A 16935-nucleotide genomic window follows, 5' to 3' on the forward strand; every position below is an offset into this window, starting at 1 on the left:
TCTTTTTTTTTTAATTTGTATTTTGAATAAAATAAAATAAGAAAGGTTAGCGTAGATTGTGATTTAAAGTTTAATTTAATCTTTGGTTTTTGCTATAGTTCGTTTTATTTTGGTTAGATTTTTGTATTGTAAAAAGGTTTTGGGATTTTATTTAATATTAATTCATATAAAAAAAAAATGAAAAATGAAAAGGGGTTAGCTTAGTTTTGTTTTATAATTTTGATTTGGTTAGATTTAAAATTTTCGTGTAGTTTTGTTTTTTTTATTTAAAATAGTTTTTTTTTTATATTTAGTCCTTAGATTAAATTTTAATTAGACTTTAGGTTAGATTTTAATTTATTTTTATACAGTTTAGTTTTAAATTAATTTAGTTTTAAAATTTTAATTTTTTTAGATTTTTTAATTTTCATTTTATAATATTGAAAAACAAAAATAAAAAAAAATTGGAAAAATAAAAAAAAAATTTAAAATTTTTTTTCAAAAAAAAATATAAAATTTTTTCAAAAAAAAATATAAAATTTTTTTTTGGAAAACTTTCTCCGTCAGATCCAGTCATTTTCGAGATTTATCATCTTTCATGCTGAGATCTAAAATTTTCAAGCCGAGATGTGAAATTGATATCTGGATTAGGATTCTCATGGTGGTTTAAAGCATTTATCTTTTTGAATCTTTCAGTTGCTGGATATCGTTTTGATTTAGCTGATGATTGATGATTGTTGTTCATGGTCCATGTTTTTAATATATCATTTAACAAGTAATCATTTTAATAACAATCTTATAAGGCACTGGTCTGATCAATTTATCAAATCCATCGAGTGTTTTTTATATCGTATCTCATGTCTCCCAACCAACTGGTCAACAGTTGGTCTCATTATCTCACAGGGACTACCCCCCTTAGTCGCGGGAGACAGGCTTAAACGGAGGGATCGGGGATCAGAGTGACAGCCCCCGGTCTGAGCGTTGTCGTGTCAATCTGCGCGACAACATTTTTTGGCGCCGTTGCCGGGGACACTTTGTTCTCGGTGTTTCAAACGACAATCATTCATCTTCTCATCTTTCTCATCTCTCAGTTGAGCTGGCAGATTCAATATTTTGGCATCTTTTCATCACATCTCAGCAGCGCCTCTTGGGTTTGTTTCCTGTTTGGGTGGCGACTCCACTTTCTCATTTTTCCCAGACAAGAAGCTTTCCTCATATCTGATTGTGGTTACTTTTTGGATCCTAGAATCAGATTTATTGTTCAAGTGGCGACTCCACTTCTTTCATCTTTTGATTTTCTTGAGCAGAAATCTCTTTCTATCATCCATTTGATCCCTTACTGTTCATCATGGATTATTCATGTAAACCATGTCATTTTTCTGATAATCTCCATGATCTTCCGAAAGAGGCCATTGCTAAATTATTTAAGTTCTCGGGTGGTGATTCGGTCGTTGTTAGACATCATTTAAACATGTTTACTTGTGTAATGATCATATATTGTAGACTTCCTCAATATAATCATGAAGATTTCAAGATGCGTCTATTTGTCCATTCTTTAGAGGGTGATGCCTTGAATTGGTTTAATAATTTTCCTAATGATTTTTTCACTTCTTTACAAGACATTCTCAATGCTTTTAAAGATAGATATGATAGTCCAAACAGCTTGCCCTCTACCTCTAAAATTGTGCAAAAGGAAGAAAGTAATCATATTAAAGGTCAAGCTGTTGAAGAAAGATTTCAAGATCAAAATGTGTCATCCACCAGTACTAATGCAGATCAAGCTCATGATAGTGAAAAATCAGGGACAAATGACAATGAAAAGGAAGAGCAAAAGCAAATTATACAAGATCTAATGGAGGCTAATCAAACTAATTATGTCAATGACGTGAGAACTTTGTGCACCCACCTTGAAAGACGTAATAGGGAGATAGAGATTATGCAAAATCAACATGCTAGGGAAATTGAGGCCATGAAAATTAAATATGAAACAGAAATTAGAAGCATGCAAAGCAAGATGTCAGTCTTAGAGTAAAATATGGTGACCATGAAAGCTGATCATGATAGGGAAATTGACTCTATGACGTTCAATCATAACAATCAGTTGGCTGACATGCAAGCGAATCATAAAGAAGAAATAAATTTCATGCAGCATTGCTTGATGGACATAAAGGAAAAGAATGATAAAGTGATAAAACACATGCAAGAACACCATGCCATGCAAATCAGTGCTATAAGGGATGAATGCTCTAGTCAGATGGATGCCATTAGAATACAGGTCCAAAAGTTTCAGCAATTGGAAGATGAAAGAAACCAGATGACATCAATAGATCAGGAACCTTCTCATTTGTTGCAACAAGCTCCATCTTATTATGAGGAGGTTATTAGTTCAGTTGAAAGATGGTTGATTGAAGATGGACTTAAGAATGATAAAGATCAGATGCGGGCTAAAGAAAGACATATCACGCATACTTCATCTGATAGTTTTGAGACAGAAAGTTCCAGATCATCAGTAATTCATCCTGCCAGAAAGAAAAAGCGCAAGAGAAAGAAAATGAGAAGAAGATTTGACGCATCAGACGGCCGCGAGCAGCTTGATTTTTGGATAGGAAAAAGTCCCACCATATGCAAAATTGGACATGGCACATCCGACAAGCAGCCGACAGATTTGCCTGAAAGCAGGCAAATGCTCAGTATGCACTATATTGAACACATCTGATGCCGTGGGGCATTTTTTGTATTGTATTTCTAACTCTAATCCTCGTCTTTTCAGCATTTCATTTCTGTTTTAGGATTAGATTTACTTTTCATGTTATTAGATAGTTAATAAGTGAAGAGCTTTTATCTTTCCTGTGCTTAATGTATATGCTGATTTTTTGGATGGACGCTACTTATTTTTGTGTTGTATGGATGCAGATTCTGGATTCTCACATTCCTGCAAGCAGCAACGTGTCCCCAAGTAGAGCCAGATGTTGACCTCTACTGGTCAACTACCCATGCAGTACACCCCCCTTTTGCTGGCAAAAAGGGGCAGCACCTGATCAGCATGTCCGTGCCATCCTGCCATCATCAGCAACTTGATCTTTTTGATTGTAAACCCAGTCTGCATGTATTAATTGTAAATAATCTTAGCAGACATGAGTCATGTATGTAATTTGCCTAGGTGGACCTAACTTTCTGATGATAATCTACGTCCCGGAAGGTTTTTCGTCTCACCGATCCACGGATCGGCAGAGTTTTCCTTCAAACCTGACCCCAAAGCCGGGATTGATTTTGTCATTGGAATTTTAGGAGAATCCTAGTGTGTTGATCTGCTAGATTATAGTTGTGTCGCAGAACTGGGTGATTTGTGAGGGTCTATGTTAAAGGGGTTTTCTCCCTTAAGATGTAAATTGTAAAAGTCATGATGTAATGTGTCCTGAGGGTTGAAAAATGTTTTAAATCCCCTCATGAGTCCTAGGTCCTAGGTCCTAGGTGATGTTTCCGAAGGCTTAGTTCGATGATCCATTTTAAAATGAATTAAAAAATTAAAAAAATGAATAAAAATAATAAAATAAGTAAAAATTAAAAAATGAAATATAAAGCAAAAACCCTAACTAATAAAGTAATAATATTTTAAGTGAATAAATCGACGGATGAGATCAAGAGATGTCTTGATCCTCATCAGCGGTCGAGATCATTTCTACATGGATCACTCGAACTAGCCGTTGGAGGCATTTCCTTTACGTAGGGTGCTAGGGGTCATTTGAGATCATCTGATCTGTGAGTCTGTACTGAAAAAGCTCTCTTGTAATCTGATTTCTGGTTAATAAAAGAAGACTTTGGGGTCCAAATCGTGCTGGTGTTACTCTCTGGAATTGCTGTGAGATCTTTAATTTTATGCATATTTCAGTTCTCAGCCATTAATCATAGCTTCTTTTTTTTTAGAGTATTGTGAGCACAGGTATCTTGTTCACTTGCTAGGGTTTGAGTGCTGCTAGGGTTTCTGAAATAATGGCAGGTATCTCCATTATTTCCTGAGATCTAGCAGCATTCTCTCTCTCTTTGCTGATGGTTGCTTGAGATGTGCAGGAAACCCTTTTAGTAAAGAATATTGGTGGGCGTTTGGGGAAGTTCTAGGCTGAACCAGCCGACTCCCACAGGCTTTTCTTTGCAGAGCCCAGCTGATTTTGGCCCTGGGTTAATCATTAAAAGTTTATTTCCTGTTTTACATGAGAGATTTTCTTTCTGATTCACAGCAAAGTTCAAATTTCTGATATATTGAAAACATTACTGCAATTATTGTCAAATTTGGTTGTCCTAGAGCTGTGAAAATTTTGATTTTAGGTAATTTTTGAAGGGCTTTACTCTGAAATCCTGCATATATCTGCCAAGATCTTGTTGTCTGTCTTTTAGGGTTATCATACTGTTGTCCTGAGAATAAAAGCGTTTCTGGGGAATTGGCATAAGGGACCATCGTCAGAAGCAAAGCATTTGCCGCCACGCAGGCCAGTCACTAAGCGAAATCAGTTTGGATAATCTGCAAACTCCAGCGTGAAAGGTTTCAGATAAAACATCAGTTAGTATTTGCGTAGAAGCCTCAGAGTTTATGCAGTTTCGAGGTCAGTTCTCCTGGTGCAAACGTGATCAGGTAATTTCAAACTGCGCTCCAGGTTTTCATCGACTCCATTCTCAAAAAACGAAATTTCAAAGGAATAATAACGTGTCTCAGGTTTTCCTTTTTGACATTCGAACTTGCGTCTGAAATTTTTTATGAACCTGTCTGCGTGATTTCCTGAAGGGCATTTGCGTGGTTATCTCTAGCGTTAATTTTAATATAGTTCGATTTATGCATCTGCGTAATGAAACCGTATGTCTGTCTGGCTGATCCTTTTTACGCCGAACCCGTCATCGCACAGGATTTTCTTTGGTTCACGCCTTAATGTATCATGCTTTGCAGTCTTTTTTTTTTTCGATTTAGGGTTTCCACGCCATACTCGTGCCCAGTTTTGATGCGTTCTGAGGTTTTCCGCCGTCGTAGTCACAGTTACGTTTTTCTTTCTTGAATTCGCTTTCGATTTGTATCTATGCGCAATCGTTTCTTCAGTTCCAGTTCCGCTTCAGATTTTAAAAACTTCCATTCGAATTTTTGCTTGTCGTGGTCATATACGTAGCTGAGGTAGCTTGTAAATCGAGATTTGTGTCAATGTATAGCTTCTGTTAGCACCGTAATCATGCTTGCGGCTCTGCTCTTTAGTTTCGTTTTCAATTTCCGTAGGATCTTTTTTTTTTTAATTTGTATTTTGAATAAAATAAAATAAAAAAGGTTAGCGTAGATTGTGATTTAAAGTTTAATTTAATCTTTGGTTTTTGCTATAGTTCGTTTTATTTTGGTTAGATTTTTGTATTGTAAAAAGGTTTTGGGATTTTATTTAATATTAATTCATATAAAAAAAAATGAAAAATGAAAAGGGGTTAGCTTAGTTTTGTTTTATAATTTTGATTTGGTTAGATTTAAAATTTTCGTGTAGTTTTGTTTTTTTTATTTAAAATAGTTTTTTTTTTATATTTAGTCCTTAGATTAAATTTTAATTAGACTTTAGGTTAGATTTTAATTTATTTTTATACAGTTTAGTTTTAAATTAATTTAGTTTTAAAATTTTAATTTTTTTAGATTTTTTAATTTTCATTTTATAATATTGAAAAACAAAAATAAAAAAAAATTGGAAAAATAAAAAAAAAATTTAAAAAAAATTTTCAAAAAAAAATATAAAATTTTTTTTTGGAAAACTTTCTCCGTCAGATCCAGTCATTTTCGAGATTTATCATCTTTCATGCTGAGATCTAAAATTTTCAAGCCGAGATGTGAAATTGATATCTAGATTAGGATTCTCATGGTGGTTTAAAGCATTTATCTTTTTGAATCTTTCAGTTGCTGGATATCGTTTTGATTTAGCTGATGATTGATGATTGTTGTTCATGGTCCATGTTTTTAATATATCATTTAACAAGTAATCATTTTAATAACAATCTTATAAGGCACTGGTCTGATCAATTTATCAAATCCATCGAGTGTTTTTTATATCGTATCTCGTGTCTCCCAACCAACTGGTCAACAGTTGGTCTCATTATCTCACAGGGACTACCCCCCTTAGTCGCGGGAGACAGGCTTAAACGGAGGGATCGGGGATCAGAGTGACAGCCCCCGGTCTGAGCGTTGTCGTGTCAATCTGCGCGACAACATGTGGTATATAGACAGTGGAGCCTCGTGACATATGACGGTAATCAGGGAATGTTTCTCAGAATATCAAGAAGAGAAAATGAACTTTCAGATCACCATGGGGAACAAGGCAAAGTGTACTCCAATAGGGAAGGGTACCATAGTTTTTCAAACAGAATCAGGAGAACGGTTCCATGCTACAAATGTGCTGCATGTACTAGGATTAGGGATGAAATAACTTTCTGTGTCGCATCTTCAAGGCAAGGGCTATGACGTCTACTTCATCAAGGAGAAGGTATACGTCAAACACCCAAGCTGGAAAAAGAAAGTGCAGATCGGAATCAAAAGTAACAGGTTGTATAGATTACAGCTAGAATCACCAATGGCACTAATAGGCAGTCATGGAGACAAGGACTTGAATGAACTATGGCATAGAAGAATGGGTCATTTGCACCATGGAGCTCTGAGAATTCTTAGGAGCACTGTAATAGGAGTTTCGGATCTGAGTACGAAACGAGATGATGTATGCAGAGGATGCACTCTAGGAAGGTATGCCAAGGAAACATTTCCTAGGAGAAAACGCAGGGCCAAGAGTGTACTAGGATCCGTCAAATCTCTCAGTGGTGCCGAGTATTTCCTTACCTTCATTGATGACCACTCATGGAAAAGTTGGATTTATTTTCTGAAAACAAAGGACGAGGTTTTATATCGATTCGAAGAGTTCAAGGCTCTGGTGGAGAACCTCACTGGGAAGAAAATAAAAGTTTTGCACTTAGATAATGGTGGAGAGTATGTCGATAAGGACTTCACTGATTTTTGCGCTAAGGAGGGCATCAGAAGAGAGTGAACAGCTCCTTACAATCCGGAGCAGAATGGAGTAGCATAAAGAAATAACAGGACTATTGTAGAAGTAGCTAGGGCCATGATGTATGATCAAGATATGCCGAAATTCCTGTGGGTGGAAGCATGCAACACAACATTCTATGTTCAGAACAAGACTCCTCATCAGGCGTTGGGCAAGATTACTCCAGAGAAAGTTTTCACAGGGAAGACACCTGAAGTCAGTCATTTCAGGATATTTGGGAGTTTAGCATATTGCCACATACCAGAGGAAAAGAGGAAGAAGCTGGATCAAACTGTGGAAAAGGGATATCTGGTGGGATATAGCGAGAATGCTAAGGCATAAAAAATCTACCTTCCAGGGAGCAAGAAGATAGTAGTTTGACGAGATGTAAAGTTCATGGAGGACAGGGCTTTCATAAAATCTCGTGAGATGCCTTTCAAGGAGCAGTCAAAAGAAGAGCCGCTGGTTAAGCCTCTTCAACCAACGGAAGTAAAAACTTCTTCCTCGAGTTAGGAAGATTCTCAGGATGAGGAGGAGGAGCTAACAAAAGCACCTGCCGGCAGAGGAAGAACTAGCAGGGAACTTTGTCAGATTGTGCGAGATGGAGAGGACTTCATCGGTGCGCCAAGAAACAATAAGAGGGAGCGAAAACAACGAGATATATATCAGGCATTAGCAGCTCAAGATGGGGAGCCTGCTAGTTTCAAGGAGGCAGCTCAACATCAGGTTTGGCTAGACGCGATGGTAGAGGAGTACAACTCCATAATGGTGAATAATGTCTGGGAGGTAGTGCCAAGGCCTCAAGACAGATCAGTGGTAGGTTCGAGATGGATCTACAAGATCAAATACGCTGTAGACGACAGTGTTGAGAAATACAAGGCCAGGTTTGTGGCTAAGGAGTATGCTCAAAAGGAAGGAATTGACTACGAGGAGACCTTCGCCCCGGTAGTCAGGTATATGTCTATTAGAACCGTGATATCTCTTGCAGCTCAGATGGGATGGGAGCTACATCAGATAGATGTCAAAACGGCTTTTCTGAACGGGGTAATAGAAGAAGAGGTATACATTGAACAACCAGAGGGCTTTGAAACACATGAGAATAAGTCTCATGTATGCAGATTGAAGAAAGCCTTGTATGGGCTGAAACAGGCACCTAGAGCATGGTATGGTCGAATAGATGGCTACTTGCAGAAGATGGGATTTGTCAAGAGTGACGTGGATCCGAATCTCTACTATCTGGTTGTAGAGATAGTAGGCCAAGTACTTCTCTAAGATAGATTTGCGTTCAGGGTATCATCAAATCTGGGGGAGAGAGCAGGACATTTCGAAGACAACCTTCAGGTGTCATTATGGGCGTTTCGAGTTCTTGGTCATGCCTTTTGGGTTGACCAATGCCCTGACTACTTTTCAATCATGCCCAAACCATGTGTTCCAAGGCCAGTTGAAGAGATTTGTACTGGTATTCTTTGATGACATTTTGATCTACAACAGGACATGGGAGGAGCACCTACAACACTTAGAGACAATCTTGTGTGTATTGGAGCAGAAGTAGTTCTACGCCAAGATGTCCAAGTGTGAGTTTGGGCTAACAGAGATGCTTTACTTGGGACACACCATAGGTGCAGATGGGGTCAAGGTGCACGAGGAGAAGATTCAGGCCATTCGGGATTGGCCAAAGCCCCAAGATGTGACAACATTCGGAGGATTTTTAGGCATCTGTACCTATTAACGGAAGTTCATGAAGGGCTTCTCATAGTTGGCAGCACCCCTTACTAATTTGACTAAGAAGGGGGATTTTGCATGGAAAAAGGGAGCCTAGGCAACATTTGATAGCCTTAAGAAGGTGATGAGTTGTTGTATGGTATTGGCACTCCCAGATTTTACTCAGCCTTTCACATTGGAGTGCGATGCATCGGGTGTAGGGATCGGGGCAGGCTTGTCCCAAGGAGGGCACCCTATTTCTTTCGAGAGTCGGAATCTTCTACCTCATGAGTTGTCGTATTCCATTTGCGACAAGGAGATGTTGGCTATAATGCATGCATTGGCCAAATTTAGATAGTACTAGGTGGGGAATTGATTTCGGGTGAAGACAGATCACAAAAGTCTTCGCCATTTCATGGGGCAGCAGGGCCTCAATGACAAATAACAAAGATGGGTCAGCAAAGTGCAGGCCTACGATTTTGATATTGAGTATGTGCGAGGGAAGCACAACATAGTGGCGGATGCACTGTCCAAGAGACTAGCCGGGCTTTCACTCATGAGCATTTGTCATGACTGGAAGGCTCAGTTATTGGTAGAGTACTCCAAGGATTGTCGGGCGTGCGAGATCTTGGAGGGAAACTATGTAGATGAGCGCTACAGGGTGATGGATGAGGTTATTTATTATAAGGGGCACATATTTTTGGTTTTGGGATCACAGTTGAGAGAGCGTGTCCTTCGAGCAGCTCATGATTCTCCTTTGTCTGGGCACTAGGGGTTTAGGAAGACATATATGGCAGTGAGAGAGTGCTTCACTTGGAAGGGCCTCAAGGGAGATGTGTTGAGGCATGTGCAGGAGTGCGAAGCTTGCCAGAGGAACAAAGGAGAGTTGACCCATCCAGCAGGATTGTTGCAGCCTCTTCCCATCCCTGAGGGGAAATGGGAGAGCATCTCTATGGATTTCATCACTGGACTTCCCTCGGTGCAAGGGAAGGATTGTATTTTTGTGGTGGTCAACCGACTGACCAAGTTTGCACACTTCTTTGCCATATCGACACGATATTCAACCTCACAGGTGGCAGAGTTGTTCTTCAGGGAGGTCTTTCATCTGCACGGACTCCCTAAGACCATAGTTAGTGACAGGGATAGCCAATTCATGGGAGGATTTTGGCAGGAGCTCTTCAAACTAGTCGACACTGAGCTCACCACGAGCACCGGCTATCATCCGCAGGCCGATGGTCAGTGAGAGAGGGTGAACCATTGGTTACAGGGCTATCTCAGGAATTATGTGACATGGCAGCAGAGGGCTTGGATTCGATGGTTGCATCTGGGAGAGAATTGTTACAACACCACCCATCATATGTCCATTGATATGACTCCTTTCTATGCCTTATATGGTTATGATGCTTTGTCTTTTGCTGATATTGTTTTTGGAGACAGCAGGGCCCCTAAGGCCAAGGATTGGATCCTAGAAAGCCAAGATATCCTCGAGGCTCTTAAGGATAACTTATAGACAACCCAGAACCAACAAAAGATGTATGCTGACCGACATCGAGTAGAGAGGCATTTTCAGGAGGGGGATTTAGTCTACCTTTGATTGCAGTCGTACTAGCAGTCCAAACTGAAGTAGAAGTGGGCCAAAAAAATGCAGCAGAGATTTTTTGGGTTGTACAAAGTGATCAGGAGAGTTGGAGAGGTGGCTTACGAGTTGGAGCTACCACCAAGGAGCAAGATTCATAATATTTTTCATGTGTCATGCCTCAAGAGGGTGTTGGGGCAGCAGGTTACAACAATCATGGAGTTGCCTCCACTTGATGATGATGGGCATTTGATCCTAGAGCCAGAGGCCATCTTAGAGACTAGGGAAAGGAAGCTCCAAAGCAAGATCATCATAGAGTATTTGGTGCATTGAAAGAGTTTACCAGATGAGGACACCACTTGGGAAGGAGAGTACATTCTTGAGGATCCGACATTGAAGTTGCTTGGGGACAAGCAACATTTGGGAGGGGAGGATTGTCATGTCCCTTCCTAACTTATTTTGGAACAAGATTAATTTTTGTATTATGGGGCCAATTTTGGAGCTAGTGGACCCCATTCGATTTTCTTAGGAGGTTAGACTTAGGAAAAGTTATTTGTGTTGTAGTTAAGTGACACATGGGGGCCACCCTCACTAGGGAAATAAACACTCCTTAGTTTGATTTGCATGTAGGTGGTTAAGTTTTGCATGATGTTGGTTAAGTGAGGGCCCACGATGGAGGACGAATTGGAGGGAAAAGTACTCCACAAAATCTATAAAAGGAACGCAACTCTCCTCATCTCATTCATCGTCTTGGTATATCGATTTCACTTTGGTTGCTCGAGCTGCTTAGCCGAGTCACAAGTTGTTTAGCACGAGTTCTTTAGGCGAAGAGCTCATCCTTTCTTCGGGGGACTTCGAGTGCCACCCTAGGAAGGTTTTCTTCATTTCTTCAGGAGGAGGATCACATTGTGATTTCCAGCAGTGGCATTCACTTCTAGGTGGTGCGTATTACTGGAGGACGCAGTGGAGAGGAGGCCGAGTTGTTGGTGGTGTTTTGCATTGGATTTTGGGTGTGAGATTTTCCAGAGAGGACGCTAGGGAAGATTGTCGACATTTGGTAGAGTTGGGAGCTGGTGGAGCTTGTTGCTTGGTAGTGTGACTTTCGCACTACCTGGGCCAGCGCAAAGACAATATAGGGAGCTCACTTGGTGGGTAGAGTATCAACCCTTGAGGCTGAGCTTTGTCGTGGAGGTTAGAGGAGACACTTGGAGTGGTGTTTGCTTCCCTTTCTGAGCTTGGAGGAGGATTTTGTGGCCATTTCTTGTAGGCTGATTACTTGGCGCAGTTTGGAGGGTGTAGGCCATAAGGAGGCTGAATTTTGGAGGTTGGATTTAGGCCAAACCCTTTCTGGGTTTTTGTGGGTTTTGGCCAAGGAGCGTGGGGCTAAAGTTTCATCATTTTTTTAGCACCAAAGATGGGGTTTCTTGCAATTCCTTTCCAACCAGCAATGTAGTTACTAGGGGATAGCGTAGAGCATTAGAGGAGAAATTATCTTTCCAGCCTTGTGATTATTGTTTGACACTTGGGTTTTGTCAAGCTTGCCATTGAGGCATGCCCAGGTGCATTCTCGTACTATTGTACTTGCTCCATTCAATTAATAAAATGGCTCAGTGGGTACTCATTTTTGATGTGTATTGAATATTTGTTAATTGTTTTTATTTCTCTGTGTATGAATCATATTTTCTTTTGTATATCACTGTTTGTTTAAGTTGGGAACATTACACATGTAGCATCGGATGTGTTCTAGCCACAAAATTTGGTGGAGAGGCTAGAATACATGAGATCTGCAAAACCTAGAAATCATTTTAGGAAATTACACATAGAAATGACTCAATTAGATTATTAACCAGTTTTTAAATATTTCCTAGGTCTAAAATTAGGAAATATGGCTAGTTAATCATAATTAATTAAGTCAAGTTGCGAATCATATAGAAACTCACACAGATCGACTCCAAGATGATCCTAGCCATTGATTAAGATTTAATCTTGGTCGTTGGTGCTCCAATTATGGATTATAAGAGGAAGTCGATGGGCACTTGGAGAGGATACACCAAAAGTTCGATTTCCTTGGCAGATCGATTTCCAAAGAGAAACTATTGATTTGGGGTAGCATTGGATGTGCTCTAGCCATGAAAATTGGTGGAGAGGCTAAAGCACATGAGATTTCCAAAGACCCAGAAATGGTTTGGGGAAATTCTACCTGGTGAAGGAGATATTAAAATAATTAATATTTTTAATGGGTTCCTAAGTCTAAACTTAGGAAAATAAAAATATTAATGGGTATTAATATAAAACTGGGTTAGAAAGTTCTCAATGACATGGATAAAGCCGACTCTAATCTTAGCCGTTGATTAGATATGTAATCTCGGCTGTTGAAGACTTAATAGAAAAAGTATAAGAGGAGGCTTGAGGGTCAATTGAAGACACACCAAAGTGATTAGTTAGTTTGATTTTCTAGAGCGGATTTTGCTACGAGAAATCGAACTAGTGATCAGAGTTGCAGCGAGGGGTAGAGAGTACAAGGAAGAGAGTCAGAGATAGTGCCAGAAGACTAGCGCAGAGGCAGAGAGGTAGACGCAGAGCCAGTAGGAGCCACGCAGAGGCTAGCAGTGACTACGCAGAGGCCACAAGGGTCTGCGTGAGTAACGCAGAGACTGCAAAAGTGTCGCAGATGCTACAAAAGTGACGCAAAGGGCCAGAGAGGCTGCACAAAGGGTTTCACGTTGACACAAAGGCCAGGAGGTTTGATGTAGTGCCTTAGAGAGGTGCTGGAGAGGGTTTCGTGGAGCAGACTTTCAGAATATCTACTTCTGAAGAGAGGTATTACTGCCAGATTATTTTCTTTGTCGGGTGAGCCAGTTTGGAACCCAGTGTACTCAAGAAAAGCTGCTTAATAATAAAATCCTTAGAACTGCTGCACCGGTTTTCCCAAGTTGTGGTTTTCTAGGGACAATTGTCCAAAAATAACGGTGTCCATTGTGTGTTTGTCTATTTCTTTTAGTTGTTGATCTGTAGATGGTTGAGACCGTATTGTGTTTATTTCAGTATTTATATGGTTAAATAACTTGTTAGTAATTAAACAAGTAGGTGAAATAAACCAGACAATACATAATAATTTCTAACGGGCAATACTTAGAAATTTCAACAACAACAACAATTGCTGAAAAGCCAGAGATTGAAGCAGTGAGTGAGGGGTAGGGACAACGAGGCAGGATGAAGTTTTCCAGATCCAGCGAGTGCATTTGCAGAGAGGTAGAAGTACCATAGTGAGGCTGACGTAGGGGCTGCGTAGAAGCTTCTAGAGGGTAGTTTGATTTAGCTGGAGAGAAGCCGAGTTTCAGTTCTAGAGGCCGGAGAGACAAATTCTCAACCAGTGACAGATGGACGGCTACAGGAGCAGCGGATTCAGATTGTACGTGGGAAGGGACTGCGCTAGGGTGAGCAGGTCTGCGCAGAGGCAGTTTGGATGACTCACTTGGAGCTGCAGTCAGAGCCCAGATTTGCCTATGGGGTGAGGAAAATTCCTCACTGGAATTCTGCGAATATTTTTCTCTGTAGGATTGCCAGATTTGGCATCCAGATTATTGTACTCAGATTTTCTCACTGCACCGATTTTCTCAAGTTGGGTTTTTCGGGGGACAATTGTCCAAAAATAATGGTGTCATTTTTATTGTGTGTGTGCTAGATTTTCTCAGTGTCCAACGCTATTTTATTCTGCAAGTTATTTGTGAAAATCACAGCGTGAATTGTTTGGTATTTGCTGTAGCAAACTGCAAATAGATTTTTAAATAAATTAACAATTAGGAAAATAATTTCCAGCTGTTGTGATAGATGAAATTTTCACAAGTTCCTCGTCAAACCAAGGCCAAATCTGAAGGGTGGTTCAATTTAATTTGAGGAGGCCGAGTAGCTGGTTGCCAAGGCTGAATTTGTTGGAATTGCCAAGCAGTCACAAGGGGCCAAATCATTTATTTTCTTAGAGGGCTGAGTGTGCTGCCCAGGTTGTGAAAAATGGGCCAAATTCATAGCTTGCAGAAGGGCCGAGTTTGTGTTTTTGGTGTCTGGGTTGTGCTCAGTTCAAGGGCTGGGTTTTCTCTGCCTTGTGGAGAGCGTGGACATCATTTCCAGGAGGGCTGCCTTGTGTGCCAACTTCAGAAAATTATATTTAGTGGCTGATTTCTGTGGGGGAGGACCAAGATTATAGCGTTCTATTGGCTGTACTGAACATTTTCTCAGTGCTGGAGACACATATCAGACTTGGAGAAATTTTGGATATTCTCTGGTTGGATGTGGGAGTTGGAATATCAATTTTCTATGTGTGTACATCAGCCCAAAAGCTACACGAATTTCCAGATTTGATAGCTGAACTCTCCCTTCATTTGTTGGTGTCAAGTGTAACCCTGTAGTATATTTGTGGTTGTAGCAAAGGATTTTGGACAGAGAAACAAAGGACTGATATTTGAGAGGCATCTTGCTGAGATAAATGTACCAGGTTCCACTATCTTTTCATTCACTGTATTTATTTATGTCTTGTTAACTATATGGCTGTTCATGCTCAGAATTATCATCATTTCAATTAGTATCAGCAGTGAAAGTATATTTCTGAGTTCATTAATCAAATCTGTCCAGTTATTTGAAGCATTTTCCATTGTTGCAATGATCTCTGTACATGTCATTTGAGAGAAATATGAAATCTTCACCTACAGCAGTTGTCCATTAAACTGTTTGACATAACTACTCACTGAAGATAACCACAGAAAGTCAAATATTGACCAATTTTGGAAAATTTCCTAGTGGGAATATTACAGTATATTGTCACTTGAAGACCAAGCTCGTATTCCTATTCATTCAGAAATCACGAGTTCCAGATTTCGCAAGAGGACGAGTTTGGAGCCAATTATTGTCATAAGATTACACTTCAGTTGAAGGCCGATTTGATTATCAGGGGTATGAAATTAATCTTCAGCAATCTTGAATCTGCATGGTACTTTAAATTCTGAAAAATACTCTCTGGAAAAAGTATTGCTGAAGCAAGCACAGGTTTCACATTTTCTCCAAGCACTGTAATCTCCTATCAATAAAAGCTGCCTTTTGCCTTTCCAGAATTATTCTCTGTGCAAATGTTTGAATTGTTTCTGGAATGTCTGGATGTATGCTAATTGTTTGCATTAATTTCTCAAAGGAAAGTCTGTTTATTGGCTTGCACACTAACATTTTGAAGTAACTCCTCATTGAAAAAAATTGATCCAAATTGCATAAATTCAGTTGGATACATTACAGATTCTCTGTACTAAGCAGCATTATTAGAGGGTTCGAAATTCTGAAGGAGGCTAACATTCTGTACCTCCTTTCTGTGTTTATATCAGTAGGCTGAGATTGGTCCAAAGCTGTCACCAAGTGAAGCACCAGGTTCTTTGATCTTCCTATGTTGTAACAGTTCTCTGAATTAAGCAATAAAATTATAAAACTAATAATTGCCTCTTATTTCCTCTAGTATTTCCCTTACTGTGCATGCCAAGTGTTTGATGAAATTATTACACTCTAACTGTTTGTAAAAAATTGTCAAAGAGAGTTTGAAGTTTATGTAGGAAAAGTTTGCAAATTTTAGTCTAGGTACATTACAAAGAAGAGTTCGAAAAGAAAGATGCAACAGTGCACAAATATACCTAACTATCATCAACATTCAGAACATTACTTTCAAATATATAACCCCCAACTCATGGAGAAGTTTGGTGGTAATTAAAGGCTTACGGAAATATGTCTTCCTAATACTCTTGAAGCTCAAAAATGTTATCCTAAGTTTGTTGCTCTTCAATAATGTTTAGGATTGACCTTATACCATATACTCTTTTTACATATTTTTGCCCTTTGTGCATATCGTTTGATTAATGTGAGATGTATTTCTTAAAAAGTAAAAAACATTATACCATGTTCAAGCTTTTATAGGGGCTTTCAAACTTAACCTTCTTGACAAGATCTAAACAAAGATGGCTTCGAATTTCCCTTTGTAAGTCCTCAGGTAAATCCTCCAGCAACTGTTCTTCATTAACGCCCCGATTTGCTGCCCACTTGAACCGCTCAGATTGCCTCACTCGCCTTCACAAATTTAAAACAATTTAGATAGTCAAGCTATAAATCTAAGAACATCTCCAGCACTTCATTTGCACAAAAATGACTGGTGGAATATGTCTATTTCTAAAGTATCTTATGAAAAATTGGCATCTCTATTTCTAAAGTATACTATGAACTGTCTAAAATTTAAATATGTTTATTGACTGATAGAAGAAAATACTACAATGCCCAAGATAATAAAAGTTGTCTTTTATATTGGCATATAAATCTCATCCACAAGTATTTAAAGTGTTCAAAGGGTAATTCATTCATTCTGACAAAAATGATTCAAGTATTGAAATTTAAGAAACTGTCCATTGTTTATTCCAGTCATGAGCCTTTCTAAAGCTAAAAAAGCAGGAGACTTGAGTATTCCTTAGATAGTTTTCCCTAGAGTGCAGACAGATCGAAATAAAATGAAACATTCCCTTGCACTCTGAATTCATGCTAAGGGATGGATCCAACAAATCTTCAAGGGTTACAAACCATTGGCCACAGTATTTAGTTGGATACACCCTAATTTGCATG

The 16935-nt window shown here is 39.3% G+C and overlaps 1 protein-coding gene across 3 annotated transcripts in view; it reads right to left on the reverse strand.

Moving 5' to 3' along the window:
- LOC149238934 (putative cyclic nucleotide-gated ion channel 20, chloroplastic) overlaps window positions 1-16935 on the reverse strand; it is a 531460-nt gene that overhangs the window by 65471 nt on the left and 449054 nt on the right. For all 3 annotated transcript variants that reach the window (XM_089373243.1, XM_089373244.1, XM_089373242.1), the window contains one exon: window positions 16260-16392. In XM_089373243.1, the coding sequence (XP_089229369.1) occupies window positions 16260-16392 (133 nt within the window). The remainder of the gene's footprint in view (window positions 1-16259; window positions 16393-16935) is intronic.

Source organism: Pinus tabuliformis, chromosome 8 (genome assembly GCF_031772625.1).
Source record: "Pinus tabuliformis cultivar Carrire ecotype Pingquan chromosome 8, CPIR1, whole genome shotgun sequence".
NCBI lineage: Eukaryota > Viridiplantae > Streptophyta > Pinopsida > Pinales > Pinaceae > Pinus > Pinus tabuliformis.